Source organism: Prunus avium, chromosome 1, assembly GCF_965620075.1.
Source record: "Prunus avium chromosome 1, drPruAviu1.hap1.1, whole genome shotgun sequence".
Classification (NCBI taxonomy): domain Eukaryota; kingdom Viridiplantae; phylum Streptophyta; class Magnoliopsida; order Rosales; family Rosaceae; genus Prunus; species Prunus avium.
The window spans coordinates 51,277,629-51,294,096 of NC_142284.1; the positions used below are offsets into that span (position 1 = coordinate 51,277,629).

At 39.1% G+C, this 16,468-nt stretch overlaps 4 protein-coding genes across 12 annotated transcripts; 2 read left to right on the forward strand and 2 right to left on the reverse strand.

Annotated features, from left to right (window-relative positions):
- Positions 1-432: 432 nt before the first annotated feature.
- Positions 433-1,127, reverse strand: LOC148297985 (uncharacterized). The gene is made up of 2 exons (XM_088249264.1): positions 714-1,127; positions 433-624 (listed from the first exon to the last, which is right to left on the reverse strand). Exons 1-2 carry the CDS (start codon positions 1,125-1,127, stop codon positions 433-435), a joined length of 606 nt encoding a protein of 201 aa, XP_088105390.1.
- A 1,044-nt stretch (positions 1,128-2,171) lies between these two features.
- LOC110772898 (patatin-like protein 2) lies at positions 2,172-4,463 on the reverse strand. Its single transcript, XM_021977385.2, has 7 exons — positions 4,241-4,463; positions 3,943-4,124; positions 3,655-3,844; positions 3,401-3,562; positions 2,856-3,158; positions 2,575-2,747; positions 2,172-2,466 (listed from the first exon to the last, which is right to left on the reverse strand). The coding sequence occupies exons 1-7, from the start codon at positions 4,370-4,372 to the stop codon at positions 2,400-2,402; spliced, it is 1,209 nt and encodes a 402-aa protein (XP_021833077.1). The 5' UTR covers positions 4,373-4,463; the 3' UTR covers positions 2,172-2,399.
- A 919-nt stretch (positions 4,464-5,382) lies between these two features.
- LOC110772902 (alpha/beta-Hydrolases superfamily protein) lies at positions 5,383-12,186 on the forward strand. Of its 9 annotated transcripts, XM_021977389.2 has the most exons (10): positions 5,386-6,349; positions 6,864-8,024; positions 8,202-9,359; positions 9,531-9,572; positions 9,791-9,867; positions 10,734-10,818; positions 10,899-10,982; positions 11,095-11,196; positions 11,279-11,377; positions 11,583-12,186. In XM_021977389.2, the coding sequence occupies exons 1-10, from the start codon at positions 5,594-5,596 to the stop codon at positions 11,697-11,699; spliced, it is 3,681 nt and encodes a 1,226-aa protein (XP_021833081.2). In that variant the 5' UTR covers positions 5,386-5,593; the 3' UTR covers positions 11,700-12,186. The 9 variants fall into 9 exon arrangements, 1 of the variants encoding a protein (XP_021833081.2); XR_015825683.1 differs by lacking the exons at positions 11,279-11,377; positions 11,583-12,186 and having other exon boundaries at positions 5,383-6,349; positions 9,791-9,830; positions 11,095-11,152; XR_015825685.1 differs by lacking the exons at positions 10,899-10,982; positions 11,095-11,196; positions 11,279-11,377; positions 11,583-12,186 and having other exon boundaries at positions 5,383-6,349; positions 9,531-9,609; positions 9,791-9,830; positions 10,734-10,820.
- A 662-nt stretch (positions 12,187-12,848) lies between these two features.
- On the forward strand, positions 12,849-14,867 carry HO2 (heme oxygenase 2). Its single transcript, XM_021977384.2, has 5 exons — positions 12,849-13,447; positions 13,538-13,761; positions 14,016-14,123; positions 14,228-14,362; positions 14,495-14,867. The coding sequence occupies exons 1-4, from the start codon at positions 12,898-12,900 to the stop codon at positions 14,327-14,329; spliced, it is 984 nt and encodes a 327-aa protein (XP_021833076.1). The 5' UTR covers positions 12,849-12,897; the 3' UTR covers positions 14,330-14,362; positions 14,495-14,867.
- Positions 14,868-16,468: the final 1,601 nt, after the last annotated feature.

Consider the following 16,468-nt stretch of genomic DNA (forward strand, 5'->3'; position numbering starts at 1 on the left):
CTTTTACTCCGATTTGTTTTGCAGGGAGAGAGAAGTGCGAAGAAGACGAAGAAATCTTTAGGCGAATATTCTCGTGGGAGGAAATTTGCTCCCACAAATGCAATGAATTTTCTACACCACATCCAAAGGGAGACAACCCAGAAGCCAATTGGTGTTCCACCCTTGCTCGGTGAGGAAATCACTCATAGTCCACTCAAGCAAGTCATTAGAAAGGGAAATGGTGGCGAAGTTCTCAAGAGGCCCACAACCTACCCAATTATCTTTCCAAAACAAGATATTGTCACCATTACCAACTCTCCATTTAAGCCCTTTAGAGACAATTTGAGAACCGAATAGAATACCTCTCCAAGTACTAGAGCAATTAAGGAATTTGAGATTTGGGGCAGCAAGCAAACTTTGATCTTTTAGATGCTTTCCATTAAGAACTTGAGACTAAAGACCCTGATCCTTTTGGACAATTTTCCAACCAGACTTGGCAAGTAAAGCCTGGTTCATACAATGGGTCTTTTTTATGCCTAGACCACCAAAGCTCTTAGGCTGACAAACAGTGTCCCAATTAACAAGGTGAATTTTAGTTTTATCACCAGTATAACCCCACAAAAAATCCCTGTTAAGCTTATCAAGCTGGTTGCAAGTAGATATGGGAATATCAACAGTTTGCATAGTATAAATTGGAATAGCTGAAGTAACAGCATGCAAGTAAGTTAATCTACCTGCCATAGATAATGTGTGACTCTTCCAAGAAGCCAATCTACGCTGCACTTTGTCAACAATCCCAAGTAAGTATCCTTGGTAATTCTAGACTGGATCAAGGGAACACCAAGATAATTTCCAAGACAATCAGTAAGGGGAGACCCACAAAAATTAGCAAAAGCAATCCCAGAATTAGTATTAGGAGAGCAACAAATTCTGGATTTATCAAAATTAACTTGCCGACCCGAGGCACCACAAAATAAATCCAAACAATGCTTCATAAGCTTAGCTTGGTGTATAGAGGCTTCCCCAAATAAAATAAGATCATCAGCAAAGAAGAGGTGAGTTATAGCAGGACCATTTCTGGCAACCTTAACAGACTTCCAAGTTCCAGAGGAAACATGATCATTGATAATATGGGAAAGTTTTTCCATGCACAGAACAAAGATGTAGGGGGATAGGGGGGTCACCTTGTCTGATCCCAGCAGTAGGAGAGAATCTTTCAGTAAGCTCACCACTAAGAATGGCTTGGTATCTGACAGACTTAATACACTGCATGATAAGAACAAGTAATTTACCTCTAATCCTAATTTCCCATAACACATCATACATGAAATCCCAATGAAGTCTGTCATAGGCTTTGGAGAAGTCAATTTTCCAAGCAATGAAACCCTTCTTTCCTTTAGAATTTCTAAATTTATGAAGAACCTCTTGACAAATCCACCTTTGAAATCAAATTGAAGTTGGGGCTGATTTTTTTGCTTTGTTGCTGCCACTTTGAGGGTGTCGTCGTCGCCGGTGCCGGATGGGTGGATTAGAGAAGCCCTTCGTTGGATTGGGTGAAGATTGGTTCAATATGATAAGGGGTTTGGGGATTTAGGGTTTGACATTAGGAAAAATGGAGCTGAAACTGAAATGGGGAGGGGAGGTATCGGGTTGTCTCTGTTAAACAGAGTATGCGCCCAGTTTTTTTTTTAAAAAAAAAACCTGAGCCAAAACGACGTCGTTTTGGTCAGGTTTTTTTTATTAAAAAAATCCATTAGTTGAACGACGTCGTTTTGAAGTTGAGGAGGAAAAAAAAAAAAGAGTGCGCAAGCAGCGCTGCGCGCTGGAGAAGAGCTGCGCGCTGGAGAAGCAGAGACCAAAGTTCTTTGGGGACTTTCATCAAACAGCTTGCAGGGGTCAATTTTCTCCCCTTCTATGGCAGATTTCAGAGGTTGCAGGGGTCACTTGACCACCCTTGCTCCTCTGTAGATCCGTCCCTGATGGGGAGGAAAGATTTTTCGAACAAAAAAAAAAACGGGCAAGGAAGATTCGAGTATGAACTTTGGCAGTTGTGGATAACTATTCTTAACCACTTGAATTACAAACTCTTTATACCTTTATTTATATACTTTAAACGATTAAGGATGGTGTAGAGATAACAACAATAATAACAAAATAAAATATTTTTATTGATGTTCCCACAACCAAAAGAATTTGAAAGAAAGAATGTATATGTATACATCTATTTACATTCATATCCCGCCTGGGATTTATTCAAACACACACAATATTAAAAGAAGGGATCAAGGTATGATGGGATCATTTTGCCCCCATACACTTGACCTTACAACAATTTATTATAATTTACAATTTTCCAAACGATTCTAAATGAAAGAATCAAGAGTTGTTTATATACTTGGATCGATCATAAGGTAGGAGCTTTAAGCAAGCCCATTATTCAACGTTTCTTGGCGAAGACGCTTCTCCTCAGAGAGTAGTTTTGCAACCCTGCAAATTATAATTAAGTTAAAGTTAAACCTTTCCATTAATTAATTACTATGTCTATATATTTATTATGCATGTGGATTTATATAAGTGTGTGATATATATATATACCTTCTAAGAGCCTCTTCATTCGTCTCATTATTAGAAGCCTCAAACCTGCCACTGTCCAAATTAACCCTGGAAACTCGTTCTTTCAATAGGCCTTCTCCAACTGTGACAAGACGGGCCAAGTTCTTCTTTGTGGCTACATCCACAGAAGACACCGTCCCATGAAGCGTGTCATCCTGCGTACACATACAAGTCAATATAAATATGTAACCCTAATCTAATTATCATAAGAAATTAGATTACCATCCTTAAATAAGATGTTTTTCTTTTTCATTAAAGAGTACCTGAATTCGAAGATAGTAATCCTCTGAGTGGAGGGATTGGAAAACTCCAGAAAGGTGAAGATCAACCATATCGGCACTTGCTTGACTGAACACATTGATGATTGGGGTGGTGCCACCGCTGGTTAACCAGTTCAAGAGGCCCCATTTGGCTGCAGTATGTGCATTGTATTTCAGTTCAGCTTTTGATGTGCCAGTTCCTAATGATATCACCAGAAATCGTCCATAGTCCACTGGTTTCACAGGAAAGAAGTCCGGATTCGCCTTCTTTATTTGGTTTGTTACTTCACAAACAGCAAGTAAAGTCTGCAAGGGCAAGCAAAAGTGTTTAACATCAAGTTTACTGTAAATGAACCTTACATATATATATAGTAAAATATTCTCTTTCCATACTATTTAATTACTCGTTTGTATATGTTGCATTGTTAGACAACAAATCTGAACTTCACATTCAAAATGGTTCAAATTAACAGTCTGATAACATGATAAGAGAGTATTATTAATACATTAATACTAATATTAATGGATCATTTAATTATAATACGCACCGGATTATTTGCAGCCATGCCACCATCTATGAGGTTAAATTCTCTAGTTTGTCCAAATTCGTCCTTGGTTTCAAAATAATGAGCTGGGAGAAAAGTTGGTGCTGCTGAGGTTCCAATGCATACGTCAGAGAGCAAGGCATCATAGCATGGGTTATGCCTTACCTGGTCAACCAAATAGAGAACATGTTAGATTATTATATAGGTAATTTTCTTAATTATTTATAATTAGACATGATGAAGAAGTGATGAAGTACCCTAAAGCTAGAGAAGACAGTGGGCTGGAGATTCTTGATGTCAAATGTGGGAATGACAACATTAGTCAATGTTTGGTGCATCTTTTTGTCTCCCAGTTTTTGCCTAATCAAGCCATGTAGATACTTGCCATCGTATTTTGGTCCTGCCAGAGCTTTGATGATCTTTCTAGTATAACGAAACAAAGGAAACCTGTCGTCCAAAATATTGAAGCAAAAGTTATTTATACTGTGAAATATATATATATATATATATATCCACATCTTTATTAATTATGGATTAGTACGTACTTCTTTTGGGGGAAGATTTTAGGGCAGTGAGTCATGTAAAAGTCGCTAATATCTTTTGCAGAAAAGAGTGGGCGGTTATCCTTATTTGGGGTTGTGAGCATGGCCGTCACAAGACCACCTGTGCTTGTTCCTGCAACCACATCAAAGTAGTCGGCAATTCTTGCATCTTCACCGTCAAGCTTCTGCAACACATCAAAGACATTAATATAAATGTGGGGAAAAGAGATTCGAATTTAAGACCTCTTGGAACAAACTGAAGAGAAGTGCCACTAAACCTAAAAAAAGAAGACTATAATACCTGAAGTTCGGATTCGAGGAAATTGAGGATGGTTGCGGGGATAAGCCCTCTTATGCCGCCACCATCGATGCTGAGAATTGTGATCATCTTTCCATAGCTTGGGGGAAGTACGATACTGTTGTTTCTTTCCATGAGATGAGAGAGGGAAAGAGAGGTTTCTGATGGATGAACTTTGTAAGCTAATGAGAAGACTTAAGAGAACAAATCAAAGAATAGGTAGCTAGAGAGTTGTTGGGTTGGTTCTGAGTTCCCCTTTTGAGAGATTTTGTGTTGCTATTTATAGCCTCTAATTAATACTTAACTTGTTGGTGCATGTAATTACGTACACATCTTCCAGGAAACAACAGAAGCCCATAACGTTGAAGATGATGATCCGCCAGCTCGGGTAATCAACTCTGTGTTAATCATAATTAATTTAGTTCTAACCGTACTTTGTATATAGGCATGTGTAACACAAGAAATTTAGCTCATTCAACGAATGAATATAATTATATATTACTATTCTTTTTCGACAAAACAAATATTAGAACAATGTTATCCAAACAAATGAGCGCATAGATTGTGCTTTGTAATTTGGACTGTTGTCTATCGGCATGGAAAATAATTATTGAATCGTGCCGCCTCTTTTTATTCATTCAAAAATATAGAAATCTTGCGTCAATTCAACCAATTGGTTATATATGCCCCAATAGCAATTCAACAATTAGCTTGACCCATTGATCGCCATGACAAAACTTCTTGTTACTACATCAGAACTTATCCAATTGGTCATATGACTTGGTCAATCAAGCTTAAATGGTTTGATACATCAGAAAACTAAGTAATTTGTTTCAACACCAAAGGAGCTTAAATGCTCAATCAAGCTTAAAGGACTGTTCTTCTTCTGCAAGTAAAGGACTGTTCTCTCTCTCTCTTTCTATTACTATAACATTCAATTACTTGGGGACTATAAACTTGGGGCGTAAGAAAATAAAGAACAATTCAACAACCATGGTCAGCAATATTCTCCAAACAGGCTCCATCTAGCAGCCAAACTTCTTCACTCAACTGGTCTGGGCCTACACCAGCCCCAATTTTCAGGCCCTATTTTTAGGCCCATACCGTTAGTTGAGCTAGAGGTTCGCATATCCCACAAGAACTTCGTCATTTGTAGACCCTTCTTACCGTCTCCCAACTCCTTTTTTATACTCCCACTTCCCGTATAAATCGCCAAATTTCCTCCCGCCATGGAAATCCTTCCTCCTCCCAACTTCACTCTTCTCTTCAATCCTTTTTTCTCTTTATTTTTTTTTCTTTTCTTTTCCCCCATAAAGACCTAAACATTCCCCAGAATCCCCAATCCACAATTCCAAAATGATACTCCGCCTCTGTTACCGAACCCGTCGCTACTGCCACTACCTCTTCCCTCATCACCGTCGTCGCCATAATCATGGCCCTTCATTTTCCTCTTCCGCTTCCAGAAACCCCAACGAACCCCTCACCAATCTCCAAAATTCCAATCAAGTCACACAGCCACTGCCAATCCTCCACCGCCGTTTAAACCCTCTCGCTCCTCTCCCCTCCGCCTCAACTCTCCCTCGCACCGCCGCCATCGCCCTCTCCGCCACATTTGCCTCCGCCCTGATAGCCTCGTACGTCGTCGTCGCCACCGAATCCGACGAAAAGCCGCCCAACCCCCTCTACGACAGCGTCCGACACGCCGTCCTCAAATCCACCGAGTCCTTCAGAAGACTTCTCCACCACGCCAAACAGACGGGCGTCGCCGCCTCCGTCCTCTGGCACTCTCTCAGCTCCGTCTTGTCCTCTGCCAACCACGAGGTCCGCTCTGGCTTCGAGCTTCGTGTTGCAGCTCTCCTTGCGGACATCGCCGCTGCCAATGCCAGCCGCAGGGCCGCCATTGTTGGGGCTGGAGGTGGCGCCGTTGTTGATTGGCTGCTCGACTCGGTGGCGGTCCCTAGAGATGGGTGTGGGACCCAGGCCGAGTCGGCCAGGGCTCTCGCCTTCTTGATCGCCGATCCTAATGTGTCCCCAGCCGTGCTCGGCAGGCCTGGCGCTGTTCCTAATCTCTTGAGGTTCATTTTCTCGTGCCAGCCTCAGCCGTCTAAAAAAGTGAGCTTCTTCGTCTCTGGAATTTCATTTGTAAGTTATGGACAATCGATTAGGCAATCAATTAACTGAATATTGGAGAGTTGAATTATTGGGATTAGGGAAAATTCGCACTGAATCTATAAGGAGTTGATTTTAGCATTTGCGTTTTTGCCATTGAGTTTGTTTTCAAGGTGATAAAGATAATTCGTATTCTTTAGATAGAAAAATGCTCTGAGGCAATTTCCAATGAATATGGCTATGTTTTTTTTTCTTCCTTTTAACATCATTCAAGCTTCACAACTGAACCTATAAGGCGTTGATTTTAGCATTTGCGTTTTTGCCATTGAGTTTGTTTTCAAGGTGATAAAGACAGTTCGTATGCTTTAGATATAAAAATGCTCTGAGGCAATTTCCAATGAGTATGGCTATGATTTTTATTTATTTTCCTTTTAACATCATTCAAGCTTCACAACTGAGTTTGTTGATTCATTTGGTCTTGTTTTACCATTAACCAATGGAATTTCTATGGGAGCAGCGTTCAAGACATAGTTCACTCGATGTTTCTGAAAATTTGAAAGGCAGGAGCATGCTTGTAGCTGCCATTATGGATATCGTCACATCCAACTGTGATAGCATAGAAAAGGTGTCTTTTAAGCCATCCCTGTCAGGGAATGCTGAAACACGGGATATAGCAGCTGCCATTGAAGTTATTGAAGAAGGTGGCATGCGTCTGGATGAGTCACATGAAAATGAAGATGATGAGGACGGTGACAGTGGAATAAAGGGGATTGGTATTAAGGTTCTTGGGGGTACATCAGTTTTAGGCCTATCAAGAACACATCCCGTTGTGAAGCTGGGGAGTTCTGACACTAGTGATTTGGGATTAACAAGGCTTACTACACAAAGTCTTGTCCTGCAAAATAAGCATGACAGTTCACTAGCACAAAGAAATTTGTCTTCTGCTGTTGTTCCTGGGCTCTGGGATGATTTGAATTGTCAACATGTTGCTGTTCCTTTTGCTGCATGGGCATTGGCTAACTGGGCGATGGCATCAGATGTGAATAGATCATGCATACAGGAATTGGATGCAGATGGGCAAGCTGTCATGACTGCTTTAATGGCGCCTGAGAGATCAGTAAAATGGCATGGGAGTTTGGTGGCTCGCTTGCTATTAGAGGATCAGAATCTACCTTTGAGTGATTCTGTTTCTGATTGGAGTTCCAGTCTTCTTTCTACTGCTTATCAGGCAACTAAAAATGAAGACATTCCTTTGGCTCAGGTGGCTTTGTCAGCATTCTTGGTTTCTGTTGAGAAAAGCCCGGGAGCACAAAAGATAGTTATGGAAAAGGGTCTTCATCCATTGAGAGACACTGCTAAGCGAACTATGAAGCATAATCATGTGCAAGAAACATTAGCAAAAGCAGTGGAATTGCTTTGTACTGGGGACTTGAATTTACCTCTTGAAGAGGGTCAAAGGTGGTCTGCTGTATTGCTACCTTGGGTATTTGGAAAATCTTACTCTGACACTATACGTTTGTCAGCTATAAGAATCCTTTCTCGCATTCTCGAAGAGTATGGACCATATTCTGTACCGATTTCTCAAGGATGGTTAGCTATTCTGCTTACAGAAATTATGGCTTCCAAAAAGGCATCATCAACTAAAGGAACCACTCAGCCTAGTTCTGTCAAAGTGAAGGTCAGGATACTTTTTTCCCTTTCCCATTATTCTTTTGTACCTTTTAGAATGTTTTATCCAATTTTTCTTTATCCTTACACCATTCCAAGTCTAATATCTCTCTTCTAGTCGCGTTTAGAATGTGCAGTTGACATTAATTTCTTTTCCACAATTCATGAGGCTAAATACCTTTTGCAGACTCAAATTGATCAGGCGAACATGCTTTCCGCTGCGCAGAGTGCTAACCAGTTAGTGGCAGCTGTTGTTAATCTAGCAGGAAATGCGCTTGGAACAACCACCAATTCTGTTGATACATTTCCACTGGCAGATCTTCTTTCCATGGAACCTTTTTCTGGGACATTTAAAACTCTAAAGAAAGATAGTGTGCCTAAGGTTAACGTGGCAGATTCTGCAATGGCAACCCTGAAGGGAATCAAAGCACTGACTGAAGTTTGTGCTGATGATTCTTTATGTCAGGAGAAAATAGCGGATTTTGGGGTTTTATGTTTGTTGAGACGATTTTTGTTACGTGATGATTATGAGAAACTTGCTGCCATAGAAGCGTATGATGCTTCTAAGACGCTTGAGGCACAAGAGCGACCCTCAAATGTTCCTGGAGAATCATCTATTTCAGAAAGTAATGATCCATCTAGTGTCAGAGTTCCACCTACAGCTCACATCCGCAGGCATGCAGCGAGGCTGTTAACTATCCTCTCTCAAATTCCGAAAGTCCAGAAAATCATCATAGCAGATGAAACTTGGTGTAAATGGCTTGAGGATTGTGCTAACGGTGAGATCTCAGGTTGCAGTGATCTCAAAACACAAAGTTATGCTAGAGCAACACTTATAAATTTATTTTGCGGTCGCCAAATTAATAGAGATTCTGCAAATGATGACATTCCTGATGCTGGTATTGCAAATGGAAACAAAAATTGTACCCGGTATGATGACATGATATTTTTAATTAATCCTGAACTACCCCATTGGACTTGTCCTGAAAAGAACGATCAACACACTGTTCACATGGATGCATCCTCTTCAGCTGAAGCTAGTTCTCTTGACAGTGAGGATAGGTCTGTCCCCAGATTTTCAAATGATGTTAACATATCCAGTTCTGTGGATGCATCTCACAGTGGTGCAGGCACAAGGGAGCCTCCTCTTCTGGATGTTGTTTTTGTCCATGGCCTCCGTGGAGGGCCGTATAAGACTTGGCGTATCTCCGAGGATAAGTCATCCACTAAATCTGGCTTAGTAGAGAAGATTGATCAGGAAGCAGGAAAGCTTGGAACATTCTGGCCAGGTGAATGGCTTTCAGCTGACTTCCCTCAAGCTCGTATGTTTAGCCTTAAGTACAAGGTTTGTTCTGGTGATAGTTGTATAAAATGTTCTGTTTTCTAAGAATTTAAAATGACTGGTTGCCTCTCCATGCACTTCATCCTATCCCTTGGAAGGTCCAATGGTTTTTGTTTCTTTTGTAGGCTGGTCCCCTCATTGGCATCTAACTCTTAGTTGGAATGTTTTATGCAGACAAATCTAACACAATGGTCTGGCGCTAGCCTGCCTCTTCAGGTCAGTGCTTTGGCTGACAATTGAGGATTTCTATAAGGTGTTAATGGCATTCTGTTCATTGCTAGGAGTTAAGGAGCTTATTCATTTGTATGGTTTTATGCTACAAGTTAATTTTGGGCAATCATATATGGATGGGTCAACAATAGTAATCAACTGGTGTAGATGTTATTCACTTTTTGCAATTGCCCATTATCATGTTTTGTTTTTAAATTGTGCAGGAAGTCAGCTCAATGCTGTTAGAGAAGCTTGTTTCTGCAGGTATTGGGAATCGCCCTGTTGTTTTCGTGACTCACAGGTCTGTAAAGTGTTGCTTGTGCGTGCATGAACCTATCGCTGCTTGTGTGCCAATTTTGGTTTTCTCATACATTAGTCATCATTTCTTTTAAGTTTTGTATGTGGTTGTCTTTCGTGTGTTTAGATGATGCTTGTCTTTTCATGAATCTGTTGCATCTTCTTTTCAGGTTTGGGTTCTAGCCTTTGACTGATTTAAGGATGTCTGAGAGGTCTTGTGTGCTGTTATAAAGTTTTCTGATATCCCCAAAAAAATGAAAACTAAAAGAAGCAGGTGCTGCCGGAAATATTTTAATTTTAAATAATCTTTCCGGCAAACACCAAATGCAGTTATGCATGCTACAGAGTCTTACAATCCAAGGATATAATCTTTTAGAATTGTCTTCCTTTTCTCCCCTTCAAAGTTTATTGCAGTAAATAACACAATATTATTCTTTATTTTGGCATGCTCTACTATGTGCTTGGTCTTGCTTTCAAATAGGCGTCGGCAGCTCATCCTTCAAGATATTCTCCACTTTATTCTATTATTTGTTTGCCATACTTTGTGACCCTTTTATGTAATGGGGCTGGGATCAGTTATTTTATGGTAGGTATTCGCAAGGGGTTGGGAATTTGAACTGGCATTTATTCTCTAGCTATGAGTTTCATGAGTAGATTATACAAGGTGGTCAAAAGTTGAGCAGGTGTCGGGTTTTTTTTTTTTTTTTTTTTTTTTTTTTTGGTTTGGTTAAAAAGGGTATGGAGGAAACATGACCTGAAGTTTGTTTATAGTTCACAGCATCTTTTTTATTACTAAGTTTTTAGAGAATTTATTTTATAGGTAGTTTTATATTTTAATGCAATAATGTACCAGCTTTCTCTTCTTTGCAGCATGGGAGGTCTGGTTGTTAAGCAGATGCTGCACAAAGCAAAATCAGATAATCTCGATAACCTTGTGAAAAACACCAAAGGAGTTGTAAGTGACACTATATAATTAAATATCTCACTTACACTGCAGTTCTTTTCTTGCCTATTAACGTTTTATGCTGGTTTCAGGTTTTCTATAGCTGCCCACATTTTGGAAGCAAACTTGCAGACATGCCTTGGAGGATGGGACTGGTGTTTCGTCCAGCACCAACCGTTAGTACATGATCTTTACAACCAAGAAGTTTTAACCAAATCGTTAGTTCTCAATATTTACAACCAGCAATTCTTATCGTATTAATGTTAATTACTTGTTGATGTTTCTCAGATAGGAGAGCTAAGAAGTGGGTCTCCAAGATTAGTAGAGCTTAATGACTATATCCGCCACCTTCACAAGAAGAGGCTGCTTGATGTCCTCAGTTTCTGTGAGGTAGTCCAAAGTAATGTGGCTGTGCTTTGTGTCAATGTGTGTCTTTGTGAGCTTGATAATTAGGCAGTAACTCTTTTTGCAGACCAAGGTAACCCCAATTGTTGAAGGTTATGGAGGATGGGCCTTCCGAATGGAAATTGTACCAATTGAATCAGCATATCCCGGATTCGGTGAACTCGTTGTAAGTATGATTGTGGACAACTATAAATCACTTCAAAAAAGATGAGATCAGTTTCTAAAAAATTATTTATACTGAGCTAAAGCATTGAAATGAGACATGAATGAGATTAGTTTAGGTGTATAGACTAACTTTCTTCCAACAGTAACTGTTCCATATTCTACATGTCTGTTCCATTTTTGTCGTTAATTTTGTAATTTTGGAACAGGTATTAGACTCAACGGATCATATAAACTCTTGCAAACCACTCAGCCGTACTGATCCCTCGTATACAGAGATACTAGGGTTCTTGTGGAAGCTGAAAGCCAAATACAAGAGACAATAGTGTAAAGAAAGCATGCCTCAGAAATTGTGTTCAAGAATCATCCAAATACCGAAACCAGACCTCGCCGGTGTTTTTTTGTATCGAATGTGGGTCTGGTCAGGTGTCGCCACACCAAGTCGCACTGAGTCGCACCGAGTTGCACCTGGGTGGAAACGGAACCAAAAGCATATTTTTGACATGTAAGAGTTAGCCAGGCATTCTGTATATCAGAAACTATACTAACCCGCTTTGCTCAATTAGCGGAGTTGTTTATGCACTCTAGAATTGTCAATTGTCATCCAACAGAAGCAGATACGGCGGATTCTTTTGTACATTATCATCCAGAATCCCCACCCTCACAAGTTGTCAATCTTTAACCATTATTCTTTGTGTACTCATTTTACATTGTTAATATACTTTGTAGAGTAGCAAGCTTCATGAGAAAGATGTTGTATCATCATGTATGTACTCTCAAATTGTTATACTAGTGAACAATTTTTATTGTAAATTACTATAATTTATGGAAAGATGGAAGAAACTCGAACGCAAGGGGAACAAATTCACTGTTGTTCTCAAACAGTGAAAAAAAAAAAGTAGTTTGTACTAAAAAAGGCAATAGATTTTATAAAAACAAGTCAGATATTTTTTTTTTTTCAAAGTAGAGTCCTTTGGGATAATTTGGTGGATCATATATATTTAAGCACCAAACATTTAAAAAAGAAAGAAATGTTTTAACTTTGGTTTGCAAGAGTTTATATATATTAGGTAAATTAACGAGTCTTTAAGATGTGTACGGAAAACGAAAGTATTATTAAAAAACATATACGTACATGTATAATACAAGTATTAAACAAAAAAATGCTAAATTCTTTATACGAGTAATAACTCTAAAAAAGTAAAAAATCAAAAGAGGATAATAGAAACTCGGGTAATGGCCCAATGGTAATAGATAATACTCTAAACTACTCTTATGGATAAACGAAAATAAGGAAAATTTTAAAATTTATAAAAAATAAAAATTAAATTAAATTAAATTTTAAATTTTAAAAAAAAAAAAAAAAAGGCAAGGACCCCAGTATAGCCGAGCGGCTATACTCTTTATAAATTATATTTAAAAAGTATAGACGCCCGGCTATACTATTTATTAAAAAACAATTAAATTGAAAAAAAAAGGTGAGTCTGTGACACTCATAAAACGAACTCTGCATTCTGCAACGCAATGTGTGCAACGATGTCGTTAATGGAGAAATCGGTCTCAGCATCAATGGCTTACGCCGTCCTTTCACCGCTTCATTCATTGAAGCCCTCAACAATTTCAACGAGAAACGGTCGTCGAGCCCTGCCGCTCTGTTGCTCTGGCTCGAGCAACCCCGCCTACATGTCTACGCCTCCGCCGCCAATTTCGACGGCTAGCACCGGTACGGCGCCGCCGGTGGTAAGGAGGAGGATGAGGTACAGGAAGCAGTACCCGGGAGAAAGCAAAGGCATCACTGAGGAGATGAGGTTCGTCGCCATGAGGCTCCGTAACATCAACGGCAAGAAATTGAACGACAACGACACTCAGTCTGAGGAAGACGACGACGACGACGGTGATAATGACGATAATGCCCCCGAAGAGAACAATAGTTCAGAATCAGATGTTGATGGTGATGGGGGTGAGGCGGAGACTTGGCTGCCCAGTATGGAAGGGTTCCTCAAGTACTTGGTGGACAGCAAGCTCGTCTTTGACACCGTCGAGCGCATTGTGGATGACTCAAACGACGTCGCTTGTCAGTCTCTTTCTTTTGTGTATTTGATTGATTTCATCTTCATAAAGTTATCGTCTTTTTAAAAGGGAATGGTGTGTTTTTCAATTGTAGATGCCTATTTCAGGAAGACTGGATTGGAAAGGTCAGAGGGTCTTTCTGAAGATCTTGAGTGGTTTAAACAACAGGGTATGGTGATTCCAGAACCCAGTAGCCCAGGAGTTTCTTATGCCAAGTATTTGGAGGAGCTTGCAGACAATTCTGCTCCATTGTTCCTCTGCCATTTCTACAATATCTACTTTTCACATATAGCTGGTGGTCAGGTCATTGCAAGACAGGTAGGTACTTTTTGAGTTTTTAGTATTTTAACTCTTGCCCATGTGCTTCAAAGTCTTCAACTTTATGTTAATTGATTGTTCTGAAATCTGAAGTGGTGTTGCTCAAGTCACTGTCTAGTTTGAGCCCATTTCCTTAAACCATGGAACTTTGTTCTTGTATGTGGAAAAGATGAAGTTTTTTCTGGGTTTTTGCTAGGACCAAATGAACTAACTAATAGATATTTTTATTTGGATACTGGAATTGGTGATTTTAGGTATCTGAGAAGCTCCTGGAAGGAAGGGAGTTGGGATTTTACACATGGGAAGGGGATGTACAAGAGTTACTGAAAGGTGTTCGTGAGAAGCTCAACAAGCTTGGAGAGGTAAATTCCTGAGATGCCATTTGTTCTCACTGTGCTTGAGTTCTTAATTGGGTTACTTCTTCTTAATACTTAAACTATTGGAAATTTTTGTTTTGTAATTAAAGCACTGGACTCGAGATGACAAAAACAAATGCTTAAGAGAAACAACGAAGTCATTCCGGCATTTGGGGCAGATAGTTCGTTTGATCATCTTAGAGCTCAAGTAATCTCACATCAACAGCTCAGGAGGTCGGTTATTGGTAAGGCTGAATTTCATTTTTTTTGTTTCTTTTTTTTCCCTTCCTTTTCTGAGTTCCTCTCTGAATTAAGAGCTCTGGTCTGAACATTTGTTGCTAAATTTTGCCATACATTTTCTGGTGCCTTTGTTTCAGAGCGTACATCATCACCGAGGGTGGTTTTCTGCTCTGAGTACCAGGAAGCATGGTTTTATTGTGGTGGCACATTTTTGTATAGAAGGTGAGGTGGTTTGTTCACCAGAATTAAGACAGCCGGCTTCTAGTTCATGAACAACATCGCATCACTAACATAGAGACAACGCTTCTTGTTGTGAACTTGTCTTCAGAAGAAGGGCTGCACTGAGCACAAGAAGCAGATTCTTTTTATGGTTTCAGATTTTGAATTCCTTGTAATGTCTTAGTCTAGGGATGATCTTTCGAAAAGTTGAGCCATAATGATGTGCATTTCTGCATTTACAAGCAAGAATATTGATGAACAACTCAATGAATTGATTTTTTATTTATTTTATTGATCTGTGTCGTCTGTATGGATTTACATATTGGTTTCTTGGCCATGACCTGACATAAGTCACTAAACCAGAGCCAGCTATATCCTAGCTGCATTACTATGCTCTTTCTTTATAATTTTTGTTCCTTTTTTCAGTTTTGTTTAATTCTTTAGATAAATTATCTACTGTTATCAGACCCAAAAAAACTCTCTACTGTTGACTCTCAGAGTATGAGCAGAGCACGTGCTTAGACCAATTTAGAATCTAGGTCAAGTGGGAAAGAAACAATTAAGTCAAACAAGGTAATTTATACGTGAGAAGGAATTGAATTCAGGAGGAGTTGGATTGAGGAGAGTTCGAGCATCCACAACCACAATCATGCTCTCTATTTTTTAGTTAAATTTTAGCTAAAAACATATGAAAGTTATTTTAGGAGCTCTCTATAAAATTTAGAGTGCTGCTAAACGAACCCTAAAATTAACTGATTACACCCTACTACCAAATTATTTATTGAATTACTAATTTACCCTAATATAAAATGACCAAAAAAGATATATTTAATTGTGAAACAAATGTAATTTTAATAAGTACACCCTACTTACCATCTTCAACCACAATCAAAGAAATGTTATCACATATTGATTCCAGTATGCAACTAATAAAAGAAAAATAACAAAAACAAAAAACAAAAAACAAAAAAAAACAAAAGAAACCCCGTCACCTTGGCTTCATTTATACTTAATTTAAAGAGAGGGCAACATTCATCTTCCATGGGAACATACGCAGGCAAGCCAAAGAGCACGGTGATATGAATTTGGCTCATATATAAGTAGGAAAGCTCTTTGGGATGGATCGAGATGGAAATGGCACTGTCTTGGATTTAGTTGACATGATGAATAAAAGAATACAAGTGCTAGCCCACTTGATGTACGATAGTCAAGATGATAATTTGGGGGTACGGCAGGGGGTTGGGGTACCTTGATAAATTTTCGGGGCCTTGGGTCTGGGGCTGGGTACAAAGGGATGTGTGGGAGGGAGGGTGTAGAACTTGGAGATGAGTGGTGGTGGAGGAAGGAATGGGGGGTTGGGTCTGGAGGCGGTTGTGGAGGAGAGGGAGAGTGAAGGACTAGGTAGGTTTTTATATTTTTTAGTTTTATGAATAAATATTTTCAATTATTTCATTTGTATAGGGTGTACCATGGGTATTTTAGGTATTTAAATAGGGTGTATTTAGTTAATTTTATATTTTCATTTAAATATTATGGTGTATTTAGATCTTAAGGTGTACTCAGTTAATTTTAGTGTTCGTTTAGTAACACTCAAAATTTAAACTTCAATCATGCTCTTTAATTTAAGGAGTCATAAATGCTATAACTCTTTTTTAATTGGTCCATCTCTATTAAAAAATAATTAAAAAAATAGTTAGCATTAATTAAAGGTTTGAAATACTCATTAAATAAAATAGCATTAAATTATAGGGAGCCACTAGAAGTCCTTTCTCTCTCCTCAGATTTAGGAGCTCCTAGAGGTCTCCCTATTTTAGGAGGTTGATAGAGAGTATGATTGGAGTTGTAATTTTTCAATTCCTCCCTAAAATTTGTCTAAGTAGGTGGTTTAGGAA